The sequence below is a fragment of the Ascaphus truei genome, chromosome 4, assembly GCF_040206685.1.
Source record: "Ascaphus truei isolate aAscTru1 chromosome 4, aAscTru1.hap1, whole genome shotgun sequence".
NCBI classification, from domain to species: Eukaryota; Metazoa; Chordata; class Amphibia; order Anura; family Ascaphidae; genus Ascaphus; species Ascaphus truei.
The window spans coordinates 78,790,820-78,804,292 of NC_134486.1; the positions used below are offsets into that span (position 1 = coordinate 78,790,820).

Below are 13,473 nucleotides of genomic sequence, written 5' to 3' on the forward strand. Positions count from 1 at the left end.
AATATGTATTATCACATATAAGAAACACATAAAACTGTACATTGAACAATTAGCCCAATGGATCATCATGTGGCTTAGGTTGAGACAGACTCTGGGTTCAGATCTCAATAGGACGTTAGACTCGTCAGTGTTGAAGACACATTACATATTATGCCATCACGTTGATATCATATCACACTGCACAATTATATTTGCACACTGGCATGTCTAACATCCCACTAAATACCAAACAGATAAAATCGAACTCGACTGATGAACCATCAAGTATATTTTCCATTCTAATATTTTATAAATTGTTTTAGATTTGGTATGTGCTCTTATTTTTTGTTATGAATTTGTTTAGACTAAAATTGACATAATTTTTTCTTTCTATTTTGTATTTTTGTGGCTTTTCAGTCCAATAGTATACACATTCAAAGCAGAAAAGATATTGGAGTTTGGGTTTCATGCACCTTGGTACCTTGGTGTGATTTAGAATGTTATCATTTTTTTGGATCATTAGAGAATTATTTGTGCACCAGATTAAAAGTTATTTGTAATGATAAAAGTAAAGTTATGAAACATACTGTAGATAAGGGGGAAAAAAAACACATTTGTAATTAATGCTCAAGAAGTCAAATCTTTATTTGAATGCAAATTAGCCAGATGTACCAAGCTAAAATCTACATCAATTCACAGAGAAACTAAATATAATTTACATATAGTAATTAACTAGAGATATTGTAAACCGTGGATGGTTTTCACTGAACAATATCTGATCTGCCATTAACTGGATAACTTTTAAAGTGGTTATAGTATACAGTAGTAAACTAACTACATTTGTATTATTACATTACACTATAGTTGACGAAATGTGGGGTTTCTGTCAGAATCAAAATAGTATATTCCCTAATCATTATCTGTTTTCATGTTAATTAGTTATATTTAACATTTCATCAAACACAATCAATAAAATAGGCTCTCAAAAACTGCATCTGCTGCATCTTAAGTACTTTTATCACCCTGTTTCTTTTTGCGGGTTTTCTCAATCATGGTCTCCACAATCATAGCTGTTTCCTCATAGCTCTTAATTCTATCATCCGAAAACTTTTCAATTGACTCTACCACTTCAACCTTTTCATAGCTCATAGAACTTGGCAGATCTTTACCTCGGAAAGACATTAAACTACTATTCTCTCTGTCATTATTTCTGCCTTTACAATATCTCTGAGGGTTCATCGAGTCAGAAGAAGAATCCCCTGGTCCATGTGCATGGGAGCGATCTGGTATTATGACATCTGGTGTCTTTTTTTCTTCCTCTTTTTCCTGTGACTTTTTGCCATTCTCATCCTTTCTTTTTTCCTCGTCCTCTTTTATTTCATCTTCATTCCCTGGATCTTCGTGTTTTTTTCCTTCTGAACTACTTTCATCATCTCCACTGTCTGAAGGTTCAGAAGGCTCAGGTAACTCAGGAATAGGTAGCACAATGTTATCTCCTGGCATTACATCAGGGATAATGCTAACAGTTGTTCTACCTAATGCTTGAGGGGTAGATGAATAGAAGCAAGGGTCCATATAACTTGATTCTCCTGTCACAAGCACATAACGACCCTTGGTAAAGAAATGTGGAGAAGGCTCTGGCTTCTTGTAGCCACCAATTCTCTCTTTAACAATGTTACATAGTTTATCAAATGCTTTACTTATCTGTGCTCCATCTGGTACATCCTCTGGGGACAAGTCATACTCAAATAAATCTTTATCTTTCTCAGTTTCACCATATGTGGAACGATCGTGTTTCAATTCCAGCTGTCTCTTATCTAAACTTTCTTGGCTTCTCTCAACTATTTTGTCTTCCATGTTAATATCTCTCTTATCTGTAGATGTGATCTCTTTTCTTCTTAAAGACTTTTTTGGGACACCTTTTTGCCTTGGTTTTGCTGTAGCAATGTCTTGTATGGCCAGTGTAATATCTGAAAAAAGGTAACATATTGTTGTTACATATACTGTAGCATCGCTAATAACAAATAATAAAATAAAAATAAAAACTCAAATACATTGGTTAAACTTCATACAGAGACCTTGATGGAAATTATAATTCGTGAGAACCCCATAGAAAAATCATTTTAGAGAAAACAAACTGTACTGCTGCGGCCGAGTTTATTCGAGCATTTGCCCGTTCTCGGCCGCAGCAGTAACCTGGCGTGCGCCGGAGGGTGCCGGGCGCGCGCCAAAACAGCGGAGGAGCGCCCTCCGATCGGGGCGATCTCCCTCCCGCTGCCGGGTCCGCCGGGTCCCCCGGAACCCCCTGCCGCCGTCCCCACATCGCGGGACACCAGGGCTCCCTCGGGGAGCCCTGGACGCGCGTCCAGGGGGCGCAGGCACCCGATGACGCGTGACCGCGCATCGGTGATGCGCGGCACGCTGAGGGAATGCGGCTAGCACGCCGGGGCATCCCCCGGCTTGCGGTGCTAGCCGTGTTGCAATAAAGTGTGTCGGTAGTGTATTCCATTTTGAAGGCTACATATATCTTTCAATCATGTTAATGCTGCAACCATGTGTAAAGTGGCAATTCCTCTCATAAACAAAATGAACAAGTGGCAGTGACATGGCTAATGGGTTAAATATAGGTGATTGACACTATAGTCATTGGTACATAGTAACCAAAGGATTTGGAATGTTTTAGACATTTTCACCATTCACTACCTTTGTTAGGCCTCATTAGAGATGTGTGAACTTTTTGCAAAAGTTGTTGGACACAGCAAAATCTGCATTTTTGTTTTACCATGCTCTAACCAAATACAAATTGCAATGTCACATGACCAAAGTGCTGGTGACCATGGTACAGGTACTTTAAAGGCAATTTTTCACATTAAAAAAAATGCATAAAAGTGTGGCGAATCAAAATAAATTTACATATCTCTACTACATTTCTTATGTGGCTCACTGTTCTAGGAACCAATCTACATCTGAAGAAAAGGGGTTATGTGCCCTAGCAAATGTTATTATTCTTATTAGCATAATGCAATGCGTTAATGCTACTGCTATTGCTGTAAGCTTTTCCTCTAACACCATTGAAAACAATGGTAACACATGTGGTATCTCTCTAATGCATTTAATATTTACCCTGGTATTTCTAGACCTATTTTACTATAGTCCCAAGCACTAGATTGGTCATCACTCAAATCTAGGCGCAAAGTTTACCTTTCCTGTCTTGCCTTCAAATACTTTCTGGGAAGCTACCCACCTATCTGAACTAGCTCCTCACCTCTACCACATGCAGCACTTATCATCTGAGATCTGACTCCAAAAGACTGTTCATGGTCCCAAGGCTCAACAAAGGTTCTGGCCGCTCCTTCTCTTACCGTGCACCCCAAAACTGGAACAACCTACCGGAGACTCTCACATCCACCACCAGTTTAAGTTCTTTCAAAACTAAGGCTGTCTCACATTTTAATCTGGTCTGTAACTGTTACATAAGCCTATAATATACATCTTCTCTAACTGTGCATGCAATGTATTGTATATAATGTATACCCTGTTCATTTATGTAACTGTATTTGTAACCATGTATTATTTGTCCTATTAACTATGTCCAGGACATACTTGAAAACGAGAGGTAACTCTCAATGTATTACTTCCTGGTAAAACATTTTATAAATAAATAATTAAATATCCCCTCAAACCTCCTCCCAAATAACATATGGAGAGATATCTTTGCTCAAAAAAGAAGCACACCGTAGATACCTGAGAGATATGCCATTGGCTCCGGCAAAGTTTATTTAAAGGACTCAAAGCTCACAAGAATTTCCATAAAACATACTGTATATTGACAAGCCTAAGGCACCTTGTGAGGAAGACGGTATACAGTGTAGGTGTCAAGGAGATAGCAAGTGAAGACAGAACACTGCCAACGAAATCCAACTTCCATCTTTGAAGAGAAGGAAAAATATCCAGGCAACTCCAAAATGGCAATAGCAGATCAAAATGTATTGCAAGCTATAAGCAATGCATGGACTACATGAACGCACCTACGCGTTTCATGCAACAGCACTTTATCAAGGTGTCAAGCCTTAGAGATTCAGAACCCACAACCTTGTTATTAAGAGCACCAGTTCTATAAGCGAATAAACCAAGCTGTTGGGTAGCCCCACTGTCACAGCATACTTTTGAGATTTACTGATCGCACCTCTAGCTAATTCAGCTATTAACATATCTCCAAGGTATCTCAGGTGTGCTCCTTTTTATAAAGAAGGAGCATTGAACTGGCAATAGCAACCACAAAGTGGTATACTTTTAAAGGAAGCCAGGGGGAGGTGGCTACAGGTGTGAACAGTGAGAAGTAGAGCTGAACATATGCTGCGACAATGGAACTACTGTACCCATCAGCTCGTTTAGGTCACTCCTTAATCTGCTGCCCTGAATAGCAGAGGTTGTGTGCTCTGATCCTGTTGGGCCTCATACTAGTATCTCTTCCTCACAAAGTGCCTTAGGCTGGTCATTATAGGTCTTATGGAAATACTTTTAGGAAGTGTGGGTGCGAATCATTTAAATAAACGTTGCATAGACATTAGAACACAAGGACTGAACCAAAGTTTCATGATGACATGGAACCATGTTGGCAATAGTGTCTCAAGCACAAGACTGCGCCGTTCATTTTCAACAACTGTCTACGGCATGCTAAATATTATCTACAGTGCAACACGCACCATGTGTGAGATATAAAGTGACCATTGTTTCACAGTATTAAACAAACATTCAAAATGTGAAAAAAGAACATGCAAACTGAATCTTGTCAGTACCTTTTCCTCTTGTTAGGGGTATTTGAGAGGATTTGTAGCTTTGCAAAAAGAGTGTAATGGGCGTTCCAACAATTGCAGAGTTCAACCTAGCAGAAAAAGGTTAAAAGAAAAACACATTTATTGAATTTTGATTTAAATACAAATAAATGTTTACATAAAGTTAGAAATATAAAATACATTTGCTTGGTTAGTTTGTGCAAAATATAGGGATCTAAATGTAAAGGAGACCATTTTGTATCTGAATAAAAAACAGAACATGTCACCATATCATTATTATTGATACGTAGATATACAGTAGCACCTGAGGTTCAGAAAATGTGCCTAAAATAGACTTAAACGCTTAAGATTCTTGTAACATTCAATAACAACAGCAGGTTGGCACTTGTGACAAGGTTTTTGACACCTTCATTTTCCTTTAATGGACGAATAAAGGAATATTTTTTATTACATTTTTTGACCCACTCTCTTTGCTGTGCGCTATATCTTCTCTGATATATATTAATAATAGTATAGTAATAATCTTCATTCAACATGTTATTATTTTTTGTGGTTCAATAGAGAACCAGGTTCCATCCCAATGAGGTTCTGGGTAGTGGGTTTTTATCCCCTTGCTCAGCCCCTTCAGGGCCCCTTTAAGGAATCCATGCCACTGAATTTCTGTTACAAGATTACTCTACCCCTTAACCATTGCTGGGGATTATACACTGATGACTTTAACTATATACGATAAACGGAGCCGGCGCTAGAGCGCAAACACCACACTTAATTTCTTCATATGGCCCTTGTGACGGTCATTAAAAGGCATATGGTTTTTTCTCATTGTAGGATTTATCTCATCCATGTCTCTATTGCCCCTAATTAATATTACATGCTGCAAACCCGATTCTCATGACCAGGGAGGCTGGTAGGCTGGTACGCGGTTCCCTCCCCCCCCCCCCCGCACCCACATGTAACGTACGAATAAAGACAGGAAATGGGAACTGGAGGGAAAGGGCCGCGGCTATTTGTTTTTACAGAAAACCTAAGAGGGCTAAATTCTACTCCCTGCCAGAGTGCTCCTTTGACAGGAGGGGGAGGAGACGGTTAGCTGACCTCGTGTCCCCTTAACGAGCGGGCTCTCTAAGTCATGTCTAAATGACCTCACCCACTCGTACTCTCCCCGGGCTCAAAGAGCCCAGCTCCCAGTCTTGCAAGAACAAGCACCTACCCCAAGAGCCTCCGTGACAACCGCAAAACTGGTCAATGACCCCTCCTGCTCGGAACCTCGTTTCTTTCATTCTCAGCAAATTATCAGCATTTCATACCGCAACAGAACAAATAAACATTAACACTGCACACAATAAATATGTCCACCTTGCAGGGAATACAATGACACTGTTAAACATTTTGCTGCAGGTTGTTACATGATTGCCATAAACTACTAAGGGGATGGGTGAGTGGGAATCATCTGGCAGGCAGCAAAGAGGCCGTGCTGCCCAACAGCATGGCCTTAAATAAGCCCTTGCAAACTCCTCCCCAGGGCAGGGTAGGGAGGAGTGGGGGTGGGTCAGCAAGGGGAATGGTAGCCCCATCCTGGTCAGGAGACCCGCTACCCATTGCTAGGGGGGCCACTTGACCAGGGAGGCTGCAAGGCAGTTCCCCTCTACCTCCGCCCCGTACCCACATGTAACATACGGATAAAGAAAGGAAATGGGAACTGAGGTAAAATGGCCACGGCTATTTATTTATACAGAAAACCTAAGGGGGGTAAATGCCGCCCCCTGCCAGAGTGCTCCTTTGACAGGAGGGGGAGGGGACAATCAGTCGGCGATTGAACCGCTGACCCCATGTCCCCTTTGCAAGCGGGACCTCAAAGTCATGTCTAAATGACCTCGCCCACTTGTACACCCCCTGGGCTCAAGCAGCCCAGCTCCCAGTCTGGCAATAACAAGCACCCACCCCCCAAGACCACCTTTGGGCCTATTTAATCCCCCTTTAACTAGGCCTGTACCGCCAACCACACCATAACCCTCTCCAAACCCTCCTGAAAACTGTTGTTAAACAGGTCTATATCTGACATGTGGACCCCAGTAGGCTGTCGTAAAGCATGCCGCTGCCTGCATATGCGGGCGGCCATCCTGGTTTCCTTGCACCCGCCGATTTGGCGGGTGTTAATCCTACCGCTACACCTGCATACCGTGATGCCCTGCTTTGCATCACAGTGGCCGGATGCTGGTGCCCCACCAAAGGGGGCCGACCTGCAAACTGATCCGCCCTGCGTCATCATGGCCGGAGGCTACCGCCCCGCAACGGGGAGCTGACCTGCATACCATGACGCCCTGCCTTGCGGCACCATGGCCGTAGGCTGCCGCCCTCTGCGCAGCCATCCTGGATTCCTTGCACCCACCGATTTTGTAAGGGAAACTTTGATACAAAATGTTAATGACTGAAAGATCCGATCATTATAAAGTAAAATAAACAAGTTACCTGTGGCACAAACACTGGAGGGGTATAATAACCAAGTATTGTCTTTTATTATATTATGGCAGCTAAAACTTTTTTGCATTGCAGTGACAACCAATACGCTTCACCTTGAATAGAAAATACTGGTATTCGCTTGTACAATGTAGGTAAATACTTTTTCTAATTCATAAGTACCTAAGCATGACGTTCAAGAAACATTTATTGCACAACATTCTTACTTGAAAATGGTATAATGCCAAAAAGGAGATAACAAAACAAAAAGCCTAAATCACCGGCCAAAATTCCTGGGTCTAACATCCAAACGGCACCTTCAGGCAAACTATCACCTTCACCGCATGTAAGCTTTAGAAATCTCCTATATTTTCATCACAAGTCCCCATGAGAGGACCCTCCCACATTTGCCATAATTTCTCAATGTGGTATGACATGATAAAGCACACAACACAGAGACATAATTATAATACATTAGGTCTACGATCCTGCAACACATTAAAGTGTAACATTTAATAGTTTAAACTATTCCATTGAAACAGATGTATTCCATTAAAACAGATGCCACTGTACTATCCCTCTTCATATGTATGAGTGCCATTGCCCAAGGGGGGGGGGCACCCTGCAACGTGCCGGAAGAGGAGACGGAGGCACCTGTGTGCCAGTGTCCCATGCCATCTGCGTGCCAGCCAGACCCTGCTCCCTCCGCACCCACCTCCCGCCCAGGGCTGCAGCCATGGGGACCGGGGGCATGGGGGGGGGGGGGGGAGCCTGAACCGGACATGCCAAAAGGAGAGCTGCTGCCCAGCCTTTCTGCCTCTCTCCCTTTCCCCCCATCCACACGGTCACCAGGGGATGTGGGACAGAAGGGAAGCGCCATGGTGAGCCCGCGCCCGCCAACCCAGCTCCCCCCACACCAATCTTGCCTTTGCTCCCCCTTGAGGTCCCATCTCTGTGCCCACCTGGGCAACAAAGGGGAAAATTGGGCTGGGAGGGGGAACGCCCGGCCATGGGGACCGGGGGGAGGGGGGAAAGGGCCACGCGCCTGAACAGGACATGCAACACGCTGGTCGCCACTTTAGTCCCAGCTCCCCCCCAGCTGACCATGAGGGATGGCAGGGAAGCTCCAGCTCACCCACCCAGATCCCCACATACCCGTCTCCAACCCCGGGCAGCCGCCAAGGGTGCCAGGGGCAGGATGGGGGGAGAATCTGCCCGCCAGATCTCGCTCCCCCCGAGCCCACCACCCGCCCCGGGCAGCTGCCATGGGGACCGGGGTCATGGAGGGGACGGAGCAATAACAAAAGGGTGAAAACTTAACCTAGCTCTGCAGAGATGTCCCCAATCAATCGTCTGGAGGTCAGCAAAGAGGACGTGCTGCCCGCCATCATGGCCTTAAATAGGCCATATGCAAACTGGAGGGATGTGTGGGGGCGAGCCAGTGATGGGAAGGCCAGCCCCCCACCCGACACCCCCCTGGTCAGGAGACCCCCAACCCCCCCCCCCCGTCCAAGGCTAGGGCGGCCGCTTTACTGGAGTTCAGCTCAATGAAAGAAATAGAAAGTCACAAAGAAAAGGCCTTGCAGCACACTTTTTTCAGGGAAGTGTGAGGAGAAGGGGGAGGGGTCATCGTAGCCATCTGAGATGTGCAAAGCTTCCATCCAAGGTTTGCAAACCAGACAAAATTTGCCCCTTTTCAGCCAAGGAAAAAATTGTGTTTGAGTCAAAAAATTTAAGTGATTCACCATGCATTAAACCAATAGCCATTGCAATCTTGCTTAATATGCTAATTTGATAAATTCTCTAAAATTTCTAGCTTCACATAATAATGAGACTATAAATAGGGAACATCATGTTTCACTCAGTGTCAGTCAATATTTCGCTGAAAGCTTGCGAAAATGATTAATCTAAGACTCATTTTGCAACATTATTAGCCATTTGAGGCTTACCAAAATGTTAAGCAAGAAAACAAAATGTTAAAAAATAACACAAATAATGTCACAACTGCATTTTGGATAATTTTTCACATCCCTAGTGTCCATACGATCACAGCAATCGCAATTTTACAGTCCTTGTGCCAACATTTCTGTGACATGCTATGGTAAAAGACATTTTAGATGTGAAAGGGTTCAAATCAATATTGTTGGGCACTATAATTGTAAATTGACTGTATAACCTTTTCATTTAATGTAATCATGTATTGTTATAGCTCTGTGCCCAGGACATACTTGAAAACTAGAGGTAACTCTCCAAGAATCACTCTACGCTTTCCTAAATCTGTCTCATGGTCTCCCCGGCTGAAATCACTCTCCTGGCTTCCTATCAAATCGCGCATCTCACACTCAATTCTCCTCCTCACTTTTAAAGCGTTATACTCTTCTGCCCCTCCTTACATCTCAGCCCTAATTTCTCGCTATGCACCATCCCAACTCTTGCATTCCGCTCAAGGATGTCTTCTCTCTATCCCTTTGTATCTGAAGCCCTCTCCCGCCTTAAACCTTTCTCACTGACTGCCCCACACCTCTGGAATGCCCTTCCCTTCAATGCGTGACTAACACCCTCTCTATCCACTTTTAAGACCCACCATAAAACACATCTGCTTAATGAAGCATATGAGTAGCTCCGTGGCTAATACTATACACCTGATACATAAAGCTTGGTCCCTTGCAGACGCACTTACCAGAATGCCCTCCTACTGTCTCTGTACGTTCTTCCCACCTACCAATTAGATTGTATGCTCTTCGGAGAAGGGACCTCTTCCAAAATGTCAATTTTTATGTCGGAAGCACTTATTCCCATGTTCTGTTATTTGTATTATTTGTTATTTATATGATTGGCACGTGTATTACTACTGTGAAGCACTATGTATTTTAATGGCGCTATAAATAGAAAGACATACATACATACATACATACATACATACATTACTTCCTGGTAAAACATTTTATAAATAAATAAATAAAATAAGTTTGTAAAAGAGGAGATTATTTGAACAAAGTGCAAAAATCAACGTGTTTAATAAAATTACCTGTTATCCTCATTCTCAATGATACGCTTATACCGCTCCAGTTCATTCTCCAATGACTGCCGATATATCACCAGTTGACGACTATCATTTGTAAACTTTTCCAAAGTTTTTTCAGCTTCTTCTATCCCCTTCCTCAGGATTTCAATCTGTTCATTGTACAGCTGTATCTCATCGTCATAGCTCTCTTGTGTGCTTTTAATTGCTTGTTCTAGCATGGAGGTCTGTCAAAAGCAGTATATAATATTAAACTTCTTCACACTAAGGCATATATATGTTCACTTTATTTATATTAGTCAATATGCACGTGCTTCAATCGTCTTAAAAGGGTACTCTAGAGAGCAATCTTTAACAATTAGTTTTGTGAGCTTCTGTGGGACAATTGAAGGCCTTTGGATGGGTTTTAAATTATTTATTGATGGAAACTTTGGCTTGTACATATAACCTAACTAGCTGGCAGGCCTGGAAGAGTGCCCACCCATGAGATAAAGATTAGAAAAATGGTGAAGGGGAGGACGGTGAAGGGGAGGACGGTGACAGGGAGGGTGGTGAAGGGGAGGACGGTAAAAGGGAGGGGGGTGGGAACAACTAACCCGACTAGCAAAGAGCAAAAATCTGCAGAAGATAATATATGCACTGGAAGGGGAGGAGCCCACAGATGTGCCCACATTCTAGAGCTGTAGCCCCATAAATTGTGAAACATAAAATTAGATGATTTCCAGTAAATCCTGAAGATGTCTTAGAATCATTAGGTTAAAGGTTAGTGCTTTGTTATTTCGATAGACTTACCTTATGTGTGTTCCAAAATAAAATAAACGGATTGCTTTTCATTTGAGTTAATCTTTAGTTGAAATGTACTGAATTTTTATGGTTTGTTGCCAATGATAAAAAATCAAAATGAACCTGATTCTTTTTTGGCAATGGACTATTCAGACATTTCCACTTGCCAATGGTTTTTAAATTACCTAATTTGAACATATTGTAATTCTGGCAATAATTTCTGGTATTATGTGGTTGCATATACGGTAAGTGGATTGAAGTTAATGAGAAAAATAGGAACAAACCCGTTGTTTATCAAGGATCCTGAAGTAATACAGGAAATATTTTAGACATTTTTATTCCCTGACTGCTCAATGGGATTACTCTTTAGAATATTTGTTTTAAAAATGAAAAAAAAAAAACAATGTACGCCTACTTTTTTTTATTGTTTTGATTGTGTAGCTATTAAGAAATACAGTCCATATTACTGAACTCAGAATACTGTAAAACATATTTCTGACATTTTAAAAGAGCAAGTCATGCTTTTTTTTATTGCTGTTTTTTTACATAAGTGTGAAGAAGGGGGTCTCCGAGCTAAACCCCATTAATTTCAGCTTCGGGGCCATTAAAAATGTCAACAACTTCACATTATCAAGGTGGACAACAAGGTCCAATTAGTAATATAAATGATGTTTGTGATTTCTAGAATAAAAACACACCCACCTGGAAAAAAAATAATCAGACAGACGTCACGACACTCAGAGTTCACAGCATGCAGTCTGAGAGAGGTGGTTTCACGAGCAGGCTAACACAAATCAACTAAGGTTATGCAAATTTGTTTCTAATCGCTAAGCAAACTTTACCATAGCTATAAGAGGCTGTAACTTGATATGGACTTAGATCCGTGCCTCCAGGCTAAAAACAGGCTTTGTTGTGCCTGCAATCACTCTCTTGGGAGAGCTAAACAATATTTACTGATCAAGTTTCGCTTTGCTTAAACCTGAGAACACATGTTTGTTAGTAATTGCACTGACAATTTTTGTATAAGGCTGAGTCCCCTGTGCCGCTGACCGCGCTGACCACACTGACCGCGTGGTGCTTGACGAGGTATATGCTCGCTATTTAAATTTGGATGTCCCCGCTCACGCAGAGTGCTCACGCGGAGTGTGCACGCTCGTGCGCAGGCAAGGATGCTCACCCACACTTCGCGCTTGCGTAAACAAAAAAACCTGTCTTTGAACCGCGCTCAGCTTGCCTGCAACGCCCCCCGCGCGCGCTTGCAAAATAGTGTGGCCACCCGTCGCTCATGTTTGGAGAGTTGGTGATGTCACTGCTCTCCAAGCATGAGCGTGGTCAGCGGCACAGGGACTCAGCCTAATAGCCAGTGTCTAAGGGGTTGCAGCCACTTGGGGCATCATGCAGTAAGCAGCGGAAAGGCAATTCTCGACACTTTCCCGCCAAAATTGGCTACCTCTATTCAGTAAGGGCGAGAAAGTGGCGAGAATAAAAAAAAACGCCAGTTTGGTTGGCGTTTTTTTTTTTTCCGCCGGTGGCGAGATGTCACTTTCCGCCTGAAATAGAAACATTTTCCGCCACGCTGTATTCTAGTAGTGGCGAGTAGCTTAGCGGAGCTATTCGCCACTCTAGAATGGCGTTTTTCTGGCGAATCAGCCCGCAAGAAAAAGTTGGCAAGTTGATGGTGGGAGGCTGCTGATGAGTGGCGGATCGGCACTTAGAAAAATTTCTGGCCTTTTTCCTGGCTGGGATTGATGCCGGTGGTCTCCGGAGCTGATACCATTAATACCAGCACCGGACCCCCCCCAGCTTGCATCCGAGGCAGGAAAAATGCATTTAAAGGCCACTTCATTACCCTAGCGGCTAACCGCTAAGGCAATGAAGGGGTTAAACAGCCGTGCCAGGTCTATTGTGGGTAGTGGGGGTGGGTGAAGGGGGTATTTGGCCCTTGTTGTTTGTTTAGGGCTTGCGGGGGGTTGCGGGTGCGCTTAACCCCTTCACGACCGTAGCAGTTAATACCGCTACGGTCACGAAGGGGTTAAACCCTCCCGCTACCCACCCGCAAGCCCGAAACAAACCACCGTTGGGGCTAATACCCTCTTCACCCACACCCGCTACCCACAATAAAAAGAAAACACACACAACAGCCCCACACTAACTAAAGAAATATATATATATATATATATAAATAAATATATATATATATATATATATATATATATATATATATATATATTACACCAGCAACACCTATACCCCCCTAACATACACTATAGTAATGGGCACAATGACTATTATCCACAAATGGATAATAGTGCATGTGTCCATTTAATATACATACAGAACAATAAAGACATTAAATACATGTAGCACTCACCCATGTCCGGCTGCCACGATGAAGGCCATCCTCATCTTCATCCTGCTAATGCCTCATCCGCTTCA

At 42.9% G+C, this 13,473-nt stretch overlaps 1 protein-coding gene across 1 annotated transcript in view; it reads right to left on the reverse strand.

The window, feature by feature from the left end:
- Positions 1 to 592: 592 nt before the first annotated feature.
- The window catches only part of BFSP1 (beaded filament structural protein 1), a 53,380-nt gene continuing 40,499 nt past the window's right edge, over positions 593 to 13,473 (reverse strand). Inside the window, exons 6-8 of the mRNA XM_075596081.1 lie at positions 10,261 to 10,481; positions 4,779 to 4,864; positions 593 to 1,949 (exon numbers count right to left, since the gene is read on the reverse strand). Of these exons, the coding sequence (XP_075452196.1) occupies positions 985 to 1,949; positions 4,779 to 4,864; positions 10,261 to 10,481 (1,272 nt within the window). The 3' untranslated portion in view covers positions 593 to 984. The remainder of the gene's footprint in view (positions 1,950 to 4,778; positions 4,865 to 10,260; positions 10,482 to 13,473) is intronic.